The sequence below is a fragment of the Salvelinus alpinus genome, chromosome 21 (assembly GCF_045679555.1).
Source record: "Salvelinus alpinus chromosome 21, SLU_Salpinus.1, whole genome shotgun sequence".
Classification (NCBI taxonomy): domain Eukaryota; kingdom Metazoa; phylum Chordata; class Actinopteri; order Salmoniformes; family Salmonidae; genus Salvelinus; species Salvelinus alpinus.
The window spans coordinates 1,502,802-1,516,127 of record NC_092106.1 but is presented as its reverse complement, the minus strand read 5'-3'; the positions used below and the strand labels follow the sequence as shown (position 1 = coordinate 1,516,127).

The 13,326-nt window shown below is 45.4% G+C and overlaps 1 protein-coding gene across 3 annotated transcripts in view; it reads left to right on the top strand.

Moving 5' to 3' along the window:
- LOC139547567 (beta-1,3-glucosyltransferase-like) overlaps positions 1-13,326 on the top strand; it is a 172,059-nt gene that overhangs the window by 140,711 nt on the left and 18,022 nt on the right. For all 3 annotated transcript variants that reach the window (XM_071356471.1, XM_071356469.1, XM_071356470.1), the window contains 2 exons: positions 10,795-10,894; positions 11,236-11,355. In XM_071356471.1, the coding sequence (XP_071212572.1) occupies positions 10,795-10,894; positions 11,236-11,355 (220 nt within the window). The remainder of the gene's footprint in view (positions 1-10,794; positions 10,895-11,235; positions 11,356-13,326) is intronic.

Genomic DNA, 13,326 nt, shown 5'->3' with positions numbered 1-13,326 from the left:
CCCTGTACCCCGGCCAGAGAGTATGGCTCTCAACAAAGAACTTACCGCTACGGGTGGAGTCTCGTAAGCTGTCCCAGAGATTCATCGGTCCCTTTAAGATTGCCAGGAGAGTCAATCCCGTTACTTTTCGCCTGCACTTACCCAGATCCCTTAAGATCAATCCAACATTTCACATTTCTTTATTAAAACCTGTTGTTTTTTCTCCCCTTATCCCGGCAGGCAGACCTCCCCCTCCGCCCCGTGTCATCGGAGGCCAGTCGGCTTATACCGTCCACCGGATACTGGATTCCCACCGGGTGCAGCGGTCCTGGCAGTATCTGGTGGACTGGGAAGGCTACGGTCCCGAGGAGCGCTCCTAGGTTCCTGCCAAGGACATACTGGACCCTGACCTCATTCGTCAGTTCAGGGCCCTCCACCCTGAGAAGGCTGGTAGGAACGTCAGGAGCCGTTCCTAGGAGGGGGATTCTGTCAGGTTTTGGCCAGGACTGTTCAGGTTTTGGTCACTAGATGTCCCCATTGCACCTTTTTTGTACCTTTTTGTTTTTTCCTTGCTCTAATTATTGTTTGCACCTGTGTGTCGTTCCCTTGTTAGTATTTAAACCCTGTGTGTTCCTCAGTTCTTTGCTCAGTGTTTGTATGTTAGCACCCAGCCCCAGCCTTGTTGTGAACATATTTCTCTTATTGGATTTTCCAGAGGTTCTCTGGTTTAGTGCTTGTGTATTTTTGAGTAGTCTTTTTGAGGTTTGTTTTTCCCTGCTGTTTTTACCACTTTGTGGAGTTTCTTTGTATTTTGGAGGATATCCATTTTGTGCCTCTTGGCTTTATTTTTGGACGTGGTGGATTTATATTCTTTGCCTGAAGATCTTGTCCTTTTATTAAACCACCATTTCTAGTACTGCTGAGTCTGCCTCATCTTCTGGGTTCTGCCGACTATTAGTGACTGTTTCTCTCACCGGGTCCTGACAATGTGTTTATCAAAGGCTATATTTTCTCGGATCCCCAAATACGATGACAGATTCAAGCAATGCTTTTATTACACTGAACAAAAATTGAAATGCAACATGCAACACTTTTATTGGTTGGGAATACATATGTGTATCAGATACCTAAAAAAAAAGGTAAGGGCGTGGATCAGAAAATCAGTCAGTATCTGCTGTGACCACCATTTGCCTCATGCAGCACGACACATCTCCTTCACATACAGTTTATCAGGGTGTCGATTGTGGCCTGTGGAATGTTGTCCCACTCCTCTTCAATTGAAGTGCGAAGTTGCTGGATATTGGCGGGAACTGGAACATGCTGTTGTACATGTCGATCCAGAGCATCCGGAACATGCTCAAATGGGTTACATGTCTAGTGAGTATGGTATCAGCAAACCGCTCGCCCACACGACGCCATACACGCTGTCACACAAATCAGGCCTTCATGGTCGAATTGCTGCAAAAAAAACACTACTAATAAGAAGAGACTTGCTTGGGCCAAGAAACACGAGCAATGGACATTAGACCTGTGGAAATCTGTCCTTTGGTCTGATGAGTCCAAGTTTGAGATTTTTGGTTCTAACCGCAGTGAGACGCAGAGTAGGTGAACGGATGATCTCTGCATGTGTGGTTCCCACCGTGACATGGAGGAGGTGTGATGGTGTGGGGTTGCTTTGCTGGTGACACTGTCTGTGATTTATTTAGAATTCAAGGCACAGTTAACCAGCATGGCAACCGCAGCATTCTCAAGCGATACGTCATCCCATCTGGTTTGCGCTTAGTGACCCAAAACAAACCTTCAGTCTGTGTAAGTGCTATTTGACCAAGAAGGAGAGTGATGGTGCTTCATCAGATGACCTGGCCTCCACAATCACCCAACCTCAACCCAATTGAGATGGTTTGGGATGAGTTGGACTGTAGAGTGAAGGAAAAGCAGCCAACAAGCACTCAGCATATGTAGGAACTCATTCAAGACTATTGGAAAAGCATTCCTCCTGAAGAAAATGTCAAGAGTGTGCAAAGCTGTCATCAAGGCAAAGGGTTTGAAGAATCTGAAATATAAAATATGTTAGAACACTTTTTTTGGTTACTACATGATTCCATATGTGTTATTTCATAGTGTTGATGTCTTCACTATTATTCTACAATGTAGAAAATAGTAAAAATAAAGAAAAACCCTTGAATGAGTAGGAGTGTCCAAACTTTTGACTTGTACTGTATCTACAGTAATGAAATTGCATTCTATTGGTGCATCCTACTTATTAGTCAACCAAAGACAGATCGGCTCTTGTTGTCAAATTGACTGGGCCTGAGCCGCACGCTAACCAAATCAGTTAGCTTACGGAGATGCTCAAATTGACTGGAGCCACTCAAGTTGACTGGGCCTAAGACTAACCGATTGTGGCACAATCCATTAGCATGCGGTACTCAGGAAGTGTAAAGTGGATGTTGTTCCCACTGTGACAATTAAAACCTATCCTAACCAAAAGCCATGGATAGATGTCAGCATTTCGTGCAAAGCTGAAAATGTGAATCACCACATGTTGGTAAAGCATTCTTCCTGAAGCTTCTTGAGAAAATGCCAAGAGTGTGCAAAGCTGTCATTAAGGCAAAGGGTGGCTACTTTGAAGAATCTGAAATATTAAAGGTATTTTGATTTGTTTAACACTTTTTTGGTTTCTACATGATTCCATATGTGTTATGTTATAGTTTTGAGGTCTTCACTATTATTCTACAATGTACAAAATTGTACAAAATAAAGAAAAACCCTTGAATGCGTACGTGTGTCCAAACTTTTGGCTGGTACTGTATATTTATACTCTTTTTGTGTATATTATTGTGTACTGTTATATATTTCTTCACTATTTGAGTTAGGAACACCAGCATTTTGCTACACCCGCAATAGCATCTGCTAAATATGTGTATCCGACCAATGACATTTGATTTGATTTAAACAAATTGCTCGGCCCCAGTCAATTTGACAGTAAGAGATTTGCTGGCCACATTAACTTTAAAACTTAAACGTTTCACTACGCCGTCAAGATGGGCGGGGGAACTAAAATGTTTTGCCCGAGAGGTGGTTTGCAAGCCCTGATACATCCGACAAACTTCAGAGCCGTTGTAGTACGATTCAATCTTAGTCCTGTGATGATGCTTTGCCTGTCTGATGGTTCGTCGGAGGACAAAACGTGATATCTTATAAGCGTCTGGATTAGTATCCCGCTCCTTGAAAGCGGCAGCTCTAGCCTTTAGCTCGGTGCGGATGTTTCCTGTAATCCATGGCTTCTGGTTGGGATATGTACGTACGGTCACTGTGGGGACGACATCGTCAATGCACTTATTGATGAAGCCAGTGACTGAGGTGGTATACTCCTCAATTTTTATTTTTATATTTATCTAGGCAAGTCAGTTAAGAACAAATTCTTATTTTCAATGACGGCCTAGGAACAGTGGGTTAACTGCCTTATATTCAGGGGCAGAACGACAGATTTTTACCTTGTCAGCTCGGGGATTTGATCTTGAAACCTTTCGGTTACTAGTCCAACGCTCTAACCACTAGGCTACCTGCCGCCCCAATGCCATTGGATCACGGGAACATATTCCAGTGTGTGTTAGTAAAACAGTCCTGTAGCGTAGCATCCACGTCTTCAGACCACTTCCGTATTGAGTGAGTCACTGGTACTTCCTGCTTTAGTTTTTGCTTTTAAGCAGGAATCACGAGGATAAAGTTATGGTCAGATTTGCCAAATGAAGGGCGAGGAGGAGAGAGGGGTAACAAGACGAGGGTGCTACAGGGAAAGACAAGGAAAGAATGAGAGCACCTCGAGGGGACTGTTAAATTAAGCATGAGGGTCTGTGTATTCTCTGTGATGGTGGTGCTTGCCTATGGGGTATTTCACCATATCTCTCAGTCCCGATGGCTGGAGAGAGGGACAGACGGGGGATTCCGATGGCGATGAGCGACATTATTTCGCTGGGTTCTTGCTGTTTGTTATGGAGTGGTCCTCCTGTGACAGACTGCGATCCCTGGTCAAAAGTAGTGCACTATAAAGGAAATAGGGTGCCATTTAGGACGAAGTCTGTGCTGGTGGGTATTATTACAGCAGTAAGTCGGACCCCAGCTAGCTTCACTGTGTAACTTTCTCTTTTCCGTCTCCTGATTAGTCATTTTATTGCTCCCTCACTCCATCTAAGCTTACATTCATCTCCTCTGTTGTTGTACAGTATCTGACTTTTTTTTGGCCAGGTTGGATAAAGATTTTTCAATTAAATGTAATTCTAGTCAGACAGGGCATAATAGCCTCATTGATTTCCTCTCGCCTTAAGGATTCCCCTACTGTGACGGGAATGAGAGCTTTGATTCTGTGGACCATGTCTCTGAATTGAAATACATCTGGTCTGTAAAGTCAACCTGTCTCCAACAAGTTGTCGGACATTGTATTAAGTCTTTCAACAAAGTCAGTATGTGGCTACAGACAACAATCTAGCTTTCATGATCCAAGATGGCATAGCAGTCGGACGTCTGTTTTTGTCTTGTCCCTTCCCGTGTATATATCGTTTTCTTCGTATATATTTAAAAATATATATATCTCAATTTCCATCTACGGATTGAACATAATCTCCTGCAACCCTCCTCACCCAATGTGGTACGGATCTGCTATTTTTTATATTTTAGAAACGGAACCCCCATCAGAAGCTAGGAAGCTAACTAGCTGCTAGCTGTCAGTTAGCCACTGTTAGCGGTCATCACCGTTAACTCGGACATCAACCAGCCTAAGCCCGGTCAATTCCTGCCAGTCTGCACAGCGCGATATCAACCAAGAGCATATCGGACTGCTTTTTCTCTACCACATCTCTGGATTCCTACCGCAAACTCTGAACCTCTAGCTAGCTGCTATCTGAGTGGCTACTCCTGGTTAACGTCTCTGTCCCGAAGCAAGCACCAGTTAGCCTGGAGATAGCCTCGAGCTAGGCCCATCTCCCAGCTAGCCGAAGAGGTCCATCAGCCAATTCTTGGGCTACAATAACTCTTTTACTAATTGCCTCAGACCCTTTACTGCCGACACGGAGCCCCGCCGATCCATCACGACTGGTCTGCCGACGGTACCGTCCGAGGGGGTTTCAACAGGCTCTTCCGTTGCGACGTCCCCTGGAGGCCCATCTACTAGCCTGCTAACCCCGGCCCACTAGCTGTCTGAATCGCCGTGTCTCCAGCTCGCCAAGCTACTTACTTGACCCTATGATCCCTCGGCTACACATGCCTCTCCCTAATGTCAATATGCCTTGTCTATTGCTGTTTTGGTTAGTGATTATTGTCTTATTTCACTGTAGAGCCTCCAGCCCTGCTCAATATGCCTTAGCTAGCACTTTTGCTAGCACCTAGGTTTACCTCCACTGTACTCACATCCTACCATACCCTTGTCTGTACATTATGCCTTGAATCTATTCTTCCGCGCCCAGAAACCTACTCCTTTTACTCTGTTCCAAATGCACTAGACGACCAGTTCTTATAGCCTTTAGCCGTACCCTTATCCTACACCACCTCTGTTCCTCTGGTGATGTAGAGGTCAACCCAGGCCCTGCAGCCTCCAGCACCACTCCCATTCCGCAGGCGCTCTCATTTGTTGACTTCTGTAACTGTAAAAGTCTTGGTTTCATGCATGTTAACATTAGAAGCCTCCTCCCGAAGTTTGTTTTATTCACTGCTTTAGCACACTCCGCCAACCCGGATGTCCTAGCCGTGTCTGAATCCTGGCTTAGGAAGGCCACCAAAAATCCTGACATTTCCATCCCTAACTATACAATTTTCCGACAAGATAGAACTGCCAAAGGGGATGGAGTTGCATTCTACTGCAGAGATAGCCTGCAGAGTTCTGTCATACTATCCAGGTCTGTGCCCAAACAATTTGAGCTTCTACTTATAAAAATCCACCTTTTCAGAAATAAGTCTCTCACCGTTGCCGCTTGTTATAGACCCCCTTCAGCCCCCAGCTGTGCCCTGGACACCATATGTGAAATATATATCTTCAGAGTTCGTACTGTTAGGTGACCTAAACTGGGACATGCTTAACACCCCGGCCGTCCTACAATCTAAGCTAGATGCCCTCAATTATCAAGGAACCTACCAGGTACAACCCTAACTCTGTAACCATGGGCACCCTCTTAGATATCATCCTGACCAACTAGCACTCTAAATACACCTCTACTGTCTTCAACCAGGATCTCAGCGATCACTGCCTCATTGCCTGCGTGTATAATGGGTCTGCGGTCAAACGACCACTCCTCATCACTGTCAAACGCTCCCTAAAACACTTCAATGAGCAGGCCTTTCTAATTGACATGGCCCGGGTATCCTGGAAGGATATTGACCTCATCCCGTCAGTAGAGGATGCCTGGTTGTCTTTAAAAGTGCTTTCCTCACCACCTTAAATAAGCATGCAATATTCAGAAAATGTAGAACTAAGAACAGATATAGCCCTTGGTTCACTCCAGATTTGACTGCCCTTGACCAGCACAAAAACATCCTGTGGCATTCTGCATTAGCATCGAATAGCCCCCGCGATATGCGACTTTTCAGGGAAGTCAGGAACCAATATACTCAGTCAGTTAGGAAAGCTAAGGCTAGCTTTTTCAAACAGAAATTTGCATCCCGTAGCACTAATTCCAAAAAGTTTTGGGACACTGTAAAGTCCATGGAGAATAAGAGCACCTCCTCCCAGCTGCCCACTGCACTGAGGATAGGAAACACTGTCACCACCTATAAATCTACGATAATCGATCATTTCAATAAAAAAAATTATATGGCTGGCATGCTTTCCACTTGGCTACCCCTACCCTGGCCAACATCTCAGCACCCCCTGTAGCAACTTGCCCAAGCCCCCCCCCCCCCCCCCCCGCTTCTCCTTCACCCAAATCCAGACCGCTGATGTTTTGAAAGAGCTGCAAAATCTGGATCCCTACATATCAGCTGGGCTAGACAATCTGGACCCTCTCTTTCTAAAATTATCAGCCATAATTGTTGCAACCCCATTACTAGCCTATTCAACCTCTCTTTCGTATCATCTGAGATACCCAAAGATTGGAAAGCTGCCGCGGTCATCCCCCTCTTCAAAGGGGAAGACACTCTAGACCCAAACTGTTATAGACCTACAGTATATCACAAAAGTGAGTACACCCCTCACATTTTTGTAAATATTTGAGTATATCTTTTCATGTGACAACACTGAAGAAATGACACTTTGCTACAATGTAAAGTAGTGAGTGTACAGCTTGTATAACAGTGTAAATTTGCTGTCCCCTCAAAATAACTCAACACACAGCCATTAATGTCTAAACCGCTGGCAACAAAAGTGAGTACACCCCTAAGTGAAAATGTCCAAATTGGGCCCAATTAGCCATTTTCCCTCCCCGGTGTCATGTGACTTGTTAGTGTTACAAGGTCTCAGGTGTGAATGGGGAGCAGGTGTGTTAAATTTGGTGTCATCGCTCTCACACTCCCTCATACTGACTGGTCACTGGAAGTTCAACATGGCACCTCATGGCAAAGAACTCTCTGAGGATCTGAAAAAAAGAATTGTTGCTCTACATAAAGATGGCATGGGCTATAAGAAGATTGCCAAGACCCTGAAACTGAGCTGCAGCACGGTGGCCAAGACCATACAGCGGTTTAACTGGACAGGTTCCACTCAGAACAGGCCTCGCCATGGTCGACCAAAGAAGTTGAATGCACGTGCTCAGCGTCATATCCAGAGGTTGTCTTTGGGAAATAGATACGCCGTACACTGCATCAATTTGGTCTGCATGGCTGTCGTCCCAGAAGGAAGCCTCTTCTAAAGATGATGCACAAGAAAGCCCGCAAACAGTTTGCTGAAGACAAGCAGACTAAGGACATGGATTACTGGAACCATGTCCTGTGGTCTGATGAGACCAAGATAAACTTATTTGGTTCAGATGGTGTCAAACGTGTGTGGCGGCAAACAGGTGAGGAGTACAAAGACTTGCCTACAGTCAAGCATGGTGGTGGGGGTGTCATGGTCTGGGGCTGCATGAGTGCTGCCGGCACAGGGGAGCTACAGTTCATTGAGGGAACCATGAATGCCAACATGTACTGTGACATACTGAAGCAGAGCATGATCCTCTCCCTTCGGAGACTGGGCCGCAGGGCAGTATTCCAACATGATAACGACCCCAAACACACCTCCAAGACGACCACTGCCTTGCTAAAGAAGCTAAGGGTAAAGGTGATGGACTGGCCAAGCATGTCTCCAGACCTAAACCCTATTGAGCATCTGTGGGGCATCCTCAAACGGAAGGTGGAGGAGTGCAAGGTCTCTAACATCCACCAGCTCCGTGATCTCGTCATGGAGGAGTGGAAGAGCACTCCAGTGGCAACCTGTGAAGCTCTGGTGAACTCCAAGAGGGTTAAGGCAGTGCTGGAAAATGATGGTGGCCACACAAAATATTGACACTTTGGGCCCAATTTGGACATTTTCACTTAGGGGTGTACTCACTTTTGTTGCCAGCGGTTTAGACATTAATGGCTGTGTGTTGAGTTATTTTGAGGGGACAGCAAATTTACACTGTTATACAAGCTGTACACTCACTACTTTACATTGTAGCAAAGTGTCATTTCTTCAGTGTTGTCACATGAAAAGATATACTCAAATATTTACAAAAATGTGAGGGGTGTACTAACCTTTGTGATATACTGTATATCCATCCTGCCCTGCCTTTCTAACATTTTCGAAAGCCAAGTTAACAAACAGATCACCGACCATTTCGAATCCCACCTTACCTTCTCCACTATGCAATCTGGTTTCCGAGCTGTTCATGGGTACACCTCAGACATGCTCAAGGTCCTAAACGATATCATAACCGCCATCGATAAAAGACAGTACTGTGCAGCCGTCTTCAATGACCTGGCCAAGGCTTTCGACTCTGTCAATCACCGCATTGTTATCGGCAGACTCAACAGCCTTGGTTTCTCAAATGACTGCCTCGCCTGGTTCACCAACTACTTCTCAGATAGAGTTCAGTGTGTCAAATTGGAGGGCCTTTTGTCCGGACCCCTGGCAGTCTCAGGGTTCAATTCTCGGGCCGACTCTTTTCTCTCTATATATCAATGATGTCACTCTTGCTGCTGGTGATTCTCTGATCAACCTCTATGCTGACGACACTGTTCTGTATACATCTGGCCCTTCTTTGGACACTGTGCTAACAAACCTCCAAAATGAGCTTCAACGCCATACAACACTCCTTCTGTGGCCTCCAACTGCTTTTAAATGCTAGTAGAACTAAGTGCATGCTCTTCAACCGATTGTTTCCCGCACCCTCCTGTCCGACTAGCATCACTACTCTGGACGGGTCTGACTTAGAATATGTGGACAACTACAAATACCTAGGTGTCTGGTTAGACTGTAAACTCTCCTTCCAGACTCACATTAAGCATCTCAAATCCAAAATTAAATTTAGAATCGGCTTCCTATTTCGCAACAAAGCCTCCTTCACTCATGCTGCCAAACATACCCTCGTAAAACTGACTATCCTACTGATCCTTGACTTCGGCGATGTCATTTATAAAACAGCCTCCAACACTCTACTCAGCAAACTGGATGTAGTCTATCACAGTGCCATCCGTTTTGTCACCAAAGCCCCATATACTACCCACCACTGCGACCTGTATGCTCTCGTTGGCTGGCCCTCACTACATATTCGTCGCCAAACTCACTGGCTCCAGGTCATCTGTAAGTCTTTGCTAGGTAAAGCCCCACCTTATCTCAGCTCACTGGTCACCATAGCAACACCCACCCGTAGCACGCGCTCCGGCGGGTATATTTCACTGGTCATCCCCAAAGTCAACACTTCCTTTGGCCGCCTTTCCTTACAGTTCTATGCTGCCAATGACTGGAAAGAATTGCAAAAATCACTGAAGCTGGAGACTTATATCTCCCTCTCTAACTTTAAGCATCAGCTGTCAGAGCAGCTTACCGATCACTGTACCTGTACACAGCCAATCTGTAAATAGCACAACCGACTACCTCATCCCCATATTGTTACTTATCCTTTTGCTCTTTTGCACCCCAGTATCTCTACTTGCACATCATCATCTGCACATCTATCACTCCAGTATTAATGCTAAATTGTAATTATTTCACCTCTATGGCCTCTATGGCCTTAGCTCCCTACTCTTCTACATTTGCACACACTGTACATAGATTTTTCTATTGTGTTATTGACTGTACGTTTGTTTATGTGTAACTCTGTGTTGTTGTTTTTGTCGCAGTGCTTTGCTTTATCTTGGCCAGGTTGCAGTTGTAAATGAGAACTTGTTCTCAACTGGCCTAGCTGGTTAAATAAAGGTGAAAAAAAAAAAAAAAGAAAAGAAAAAAAGCTATATCCCACAGTCAATCTTAATCCTAACTCGGGATCCATGTGCACAATTATTTTTAGTTCTGGTTCTTGAGTGAGGTTCTTGAGTCAAATTAAGATCTGGACCTTTAATGTCCTGTCAAATGATGGGCAACCTTATGTAACAGTATAACTTTAAACCGTCCCCTCGCCCCGACCTCGGGCGCGAACCAGGGACCCTCTGCACACATCAACAACTGACACCCACGAAGCGTCGTTACCCATCGCTCCACAAAAGCCGCGGCCCTTGCAGAGCAAGGGGAAACCCTACTTAAGTCTCAGAGCAAGTGACGTAACTGATTGAAATGCTAGTAGCGCGTACCCGCTAACTAGCTAGCCATTTCACATCCGTTACACTTACATCCTAGAGTTACAGACATGGTACTCTGTGTGTTTTGTTCCGCAGGTCATTGTGGGAAGACGTTTGCCATCTTGGAGAGGTATGTCAGCGACGCAGTGCCAAAGACGCGATGGCTTCTGGTGGTGGATGATGACACACTCATCAGGTAAGGCTCTCAGTACACACACACACATGCACGCACACACACACACACACATACACACACATACAGACAGACAAACAAACAGACACAATGGCTGATGGTGTGTCTGAGTGATAGTTCCTCCTCAGTCCAAAATGGGTGTGTGTACACTTATGCCAAAACCCCTGATGCAGTGAAAAAGCTGTCAAAAAGAAAAGTACAAAAGTTGAAAGAACTTGTGTCAGGACTGCCTCCTGAGGGCAGTCCTTATATTTTATTTAGTGCGGAAGTTACTGGATGTGGAGAGCAGTGCTTGTTTGCATTCGGTGTGTGTTTGTTTGTACATTCATGTGTACCCTCCCCAGCCTGCCCAGACTGCAGATGCTGCTGAGCTGTTACGACCCCTCTGAACCGGTGTGTCTAGGGGAGAGGTACGGCTACGGACTGGGCCAGGGAGGCTACAGCTACATCACCGGAGGAGGGGGGTGAGTCACTTACAACACTTGCATCCAAAATGGCACCCTATTCCCTTCACCGTACACTACTTTTGCTGGCCCTCGTCAAAGTAGTGTATTATGTAAGGGATAGGGTGCCTTTTGGGACTAAGCTAACATCTGACGCAGACGTTTTGGATTCAGCAATTGATGTTAATTGAGACAGAGGCCATACTTTTAGAGCAGTGGTTCCCAACTCCGGTCCTCGAGTACCTCCAACTAGAGGTCTTCATGGGTCCAACAGACCCGAAATTCCGAGATCCGACCAGGGACCCGAGCGGGCCCCGGTCCTAAATTCTCACTTTTGTCTCGGATCACGTGCGCCTGCTGCTGAGGAGAGCGCAAGCGAGCGAGAGGGGCTTTGGCCGATAGGCTACTCTTGATTGCGCAGATGGAGGCCTTTTTCATTGAAGTAAAACTAAAGTTAGAGGCGAAAGAGTACAGTGAAAAGTAGTCGACAAGTGGAACGTCCTCTGTGGGTACAAGTTGTAATATTGTAGTAAACAAAGGTGAGAAGAACATTGGTGCGGGCAAATGGACTGTGTGCAACTCGCTATTCAGGTTTGATGCAATTTTGTATTTATCATTATTATTATTATTGTGTATCACTATTATTATTGTAGGCATATTTAAAAATCTAAACCAGTTCTTCGAATATGTAGTGTTTAGATTCCTTCTGTTGAGGCATTTTCATTGGATAAGTTTTTCGAACTGTCTTTTTTATTTTGTGCTCCGTGTTTGTGCTTTAGTTTAAGATAGATTACAAGTAGGTCTGTTGTGAAATAAATATTATTTGTCTATAGAGGTCGCGAACTTGTAGTCCTAAAAACCGGAAATTAGTTACCTCTGGTTCGTTCAACCATTCCTAAGGGGAAAATTAATGGGAAAAGAATTGGAATAATTATAACATCTAATTATAAGATCTCTTAAGCCTGGATCATCGGGCTCCCACGCCTCAGCGGGATCGACAGGCTCCCATGCCTCTGCCGGTTCGTCTGTATTTTACTCCCAGCCGGCTCGTCCAGCACCCGTGCCTCGGCCGGCCCGTCAGGCTCGCCCAGGAGGGACGCAGGGTGGCACCCCTAGAGGGGAGGTACTGTCACGCCTTCTCCCGCTCCCCCTCCCTGGCGCTCAAAGGCGCCAGGCTCCCCAGCATTACGCACTACTGCAACAATCATTACGCACACCTGCCTGCCCCCGGTCATGCGCATCAACGATTATTGGACTCACCTGGACATTGTGTCATTACCTCCGCTATATCTGTCTGTTCCCAAGCTCTGTTCCCAGCTTCAGGATTAATGTTTGTTTGTCTTTGCATACCCGGGTTCTGACTCTGTCTCTGTCTTGTTTGATGTCTCTTCTTTATTAAATGTTCAACTCCCCGTACCTGGTTCTCATCTCCAGCGTCGGTTCTTACAATAACTAAAGAAATCTGCAATTCATTTTTACCTTTTTGGTGTCATTTAGTGGTGGTTTCTCTGCAGCAATTCGATCATGAAGGCCTGATTCATGCTGTCTCCTCTGAACAGCTGATGTTGAGATGTGTCTGTTACTTGAACTCTGAGGTGCAATCTGAGGTGCTGTTAATTGCCGATTTCTGAGAATGGTAACGCTAATGAACTTATCCTCTGCAGCAGAGGTCATTCTGGGTCATTCTTTCCTGTGGTGGTCCTCATGAAAGCCAGTTTCATCATAGCGCTTGATGGTTGTTGCAACTGCACTTGAAGAAACTTTCAAAGTTCTTGACTGACCTTCATGTCTAAAAGTATTGATGGACTGTCGTTTCTCTTTGCTTATTTGAGCTGTTCTTGACATAATATGTGACCTGTTTCAGGAAACTAGGCGTATGTCGCAGGTCACTACTTCACACGAGAGCCATTTGAGCGTAATCTTTTTTTTTTAACAAAATGCTTTTTTTGGCAGAAATGCCTTCTGGAACATGTAAACTTTCATGTGTCTCAA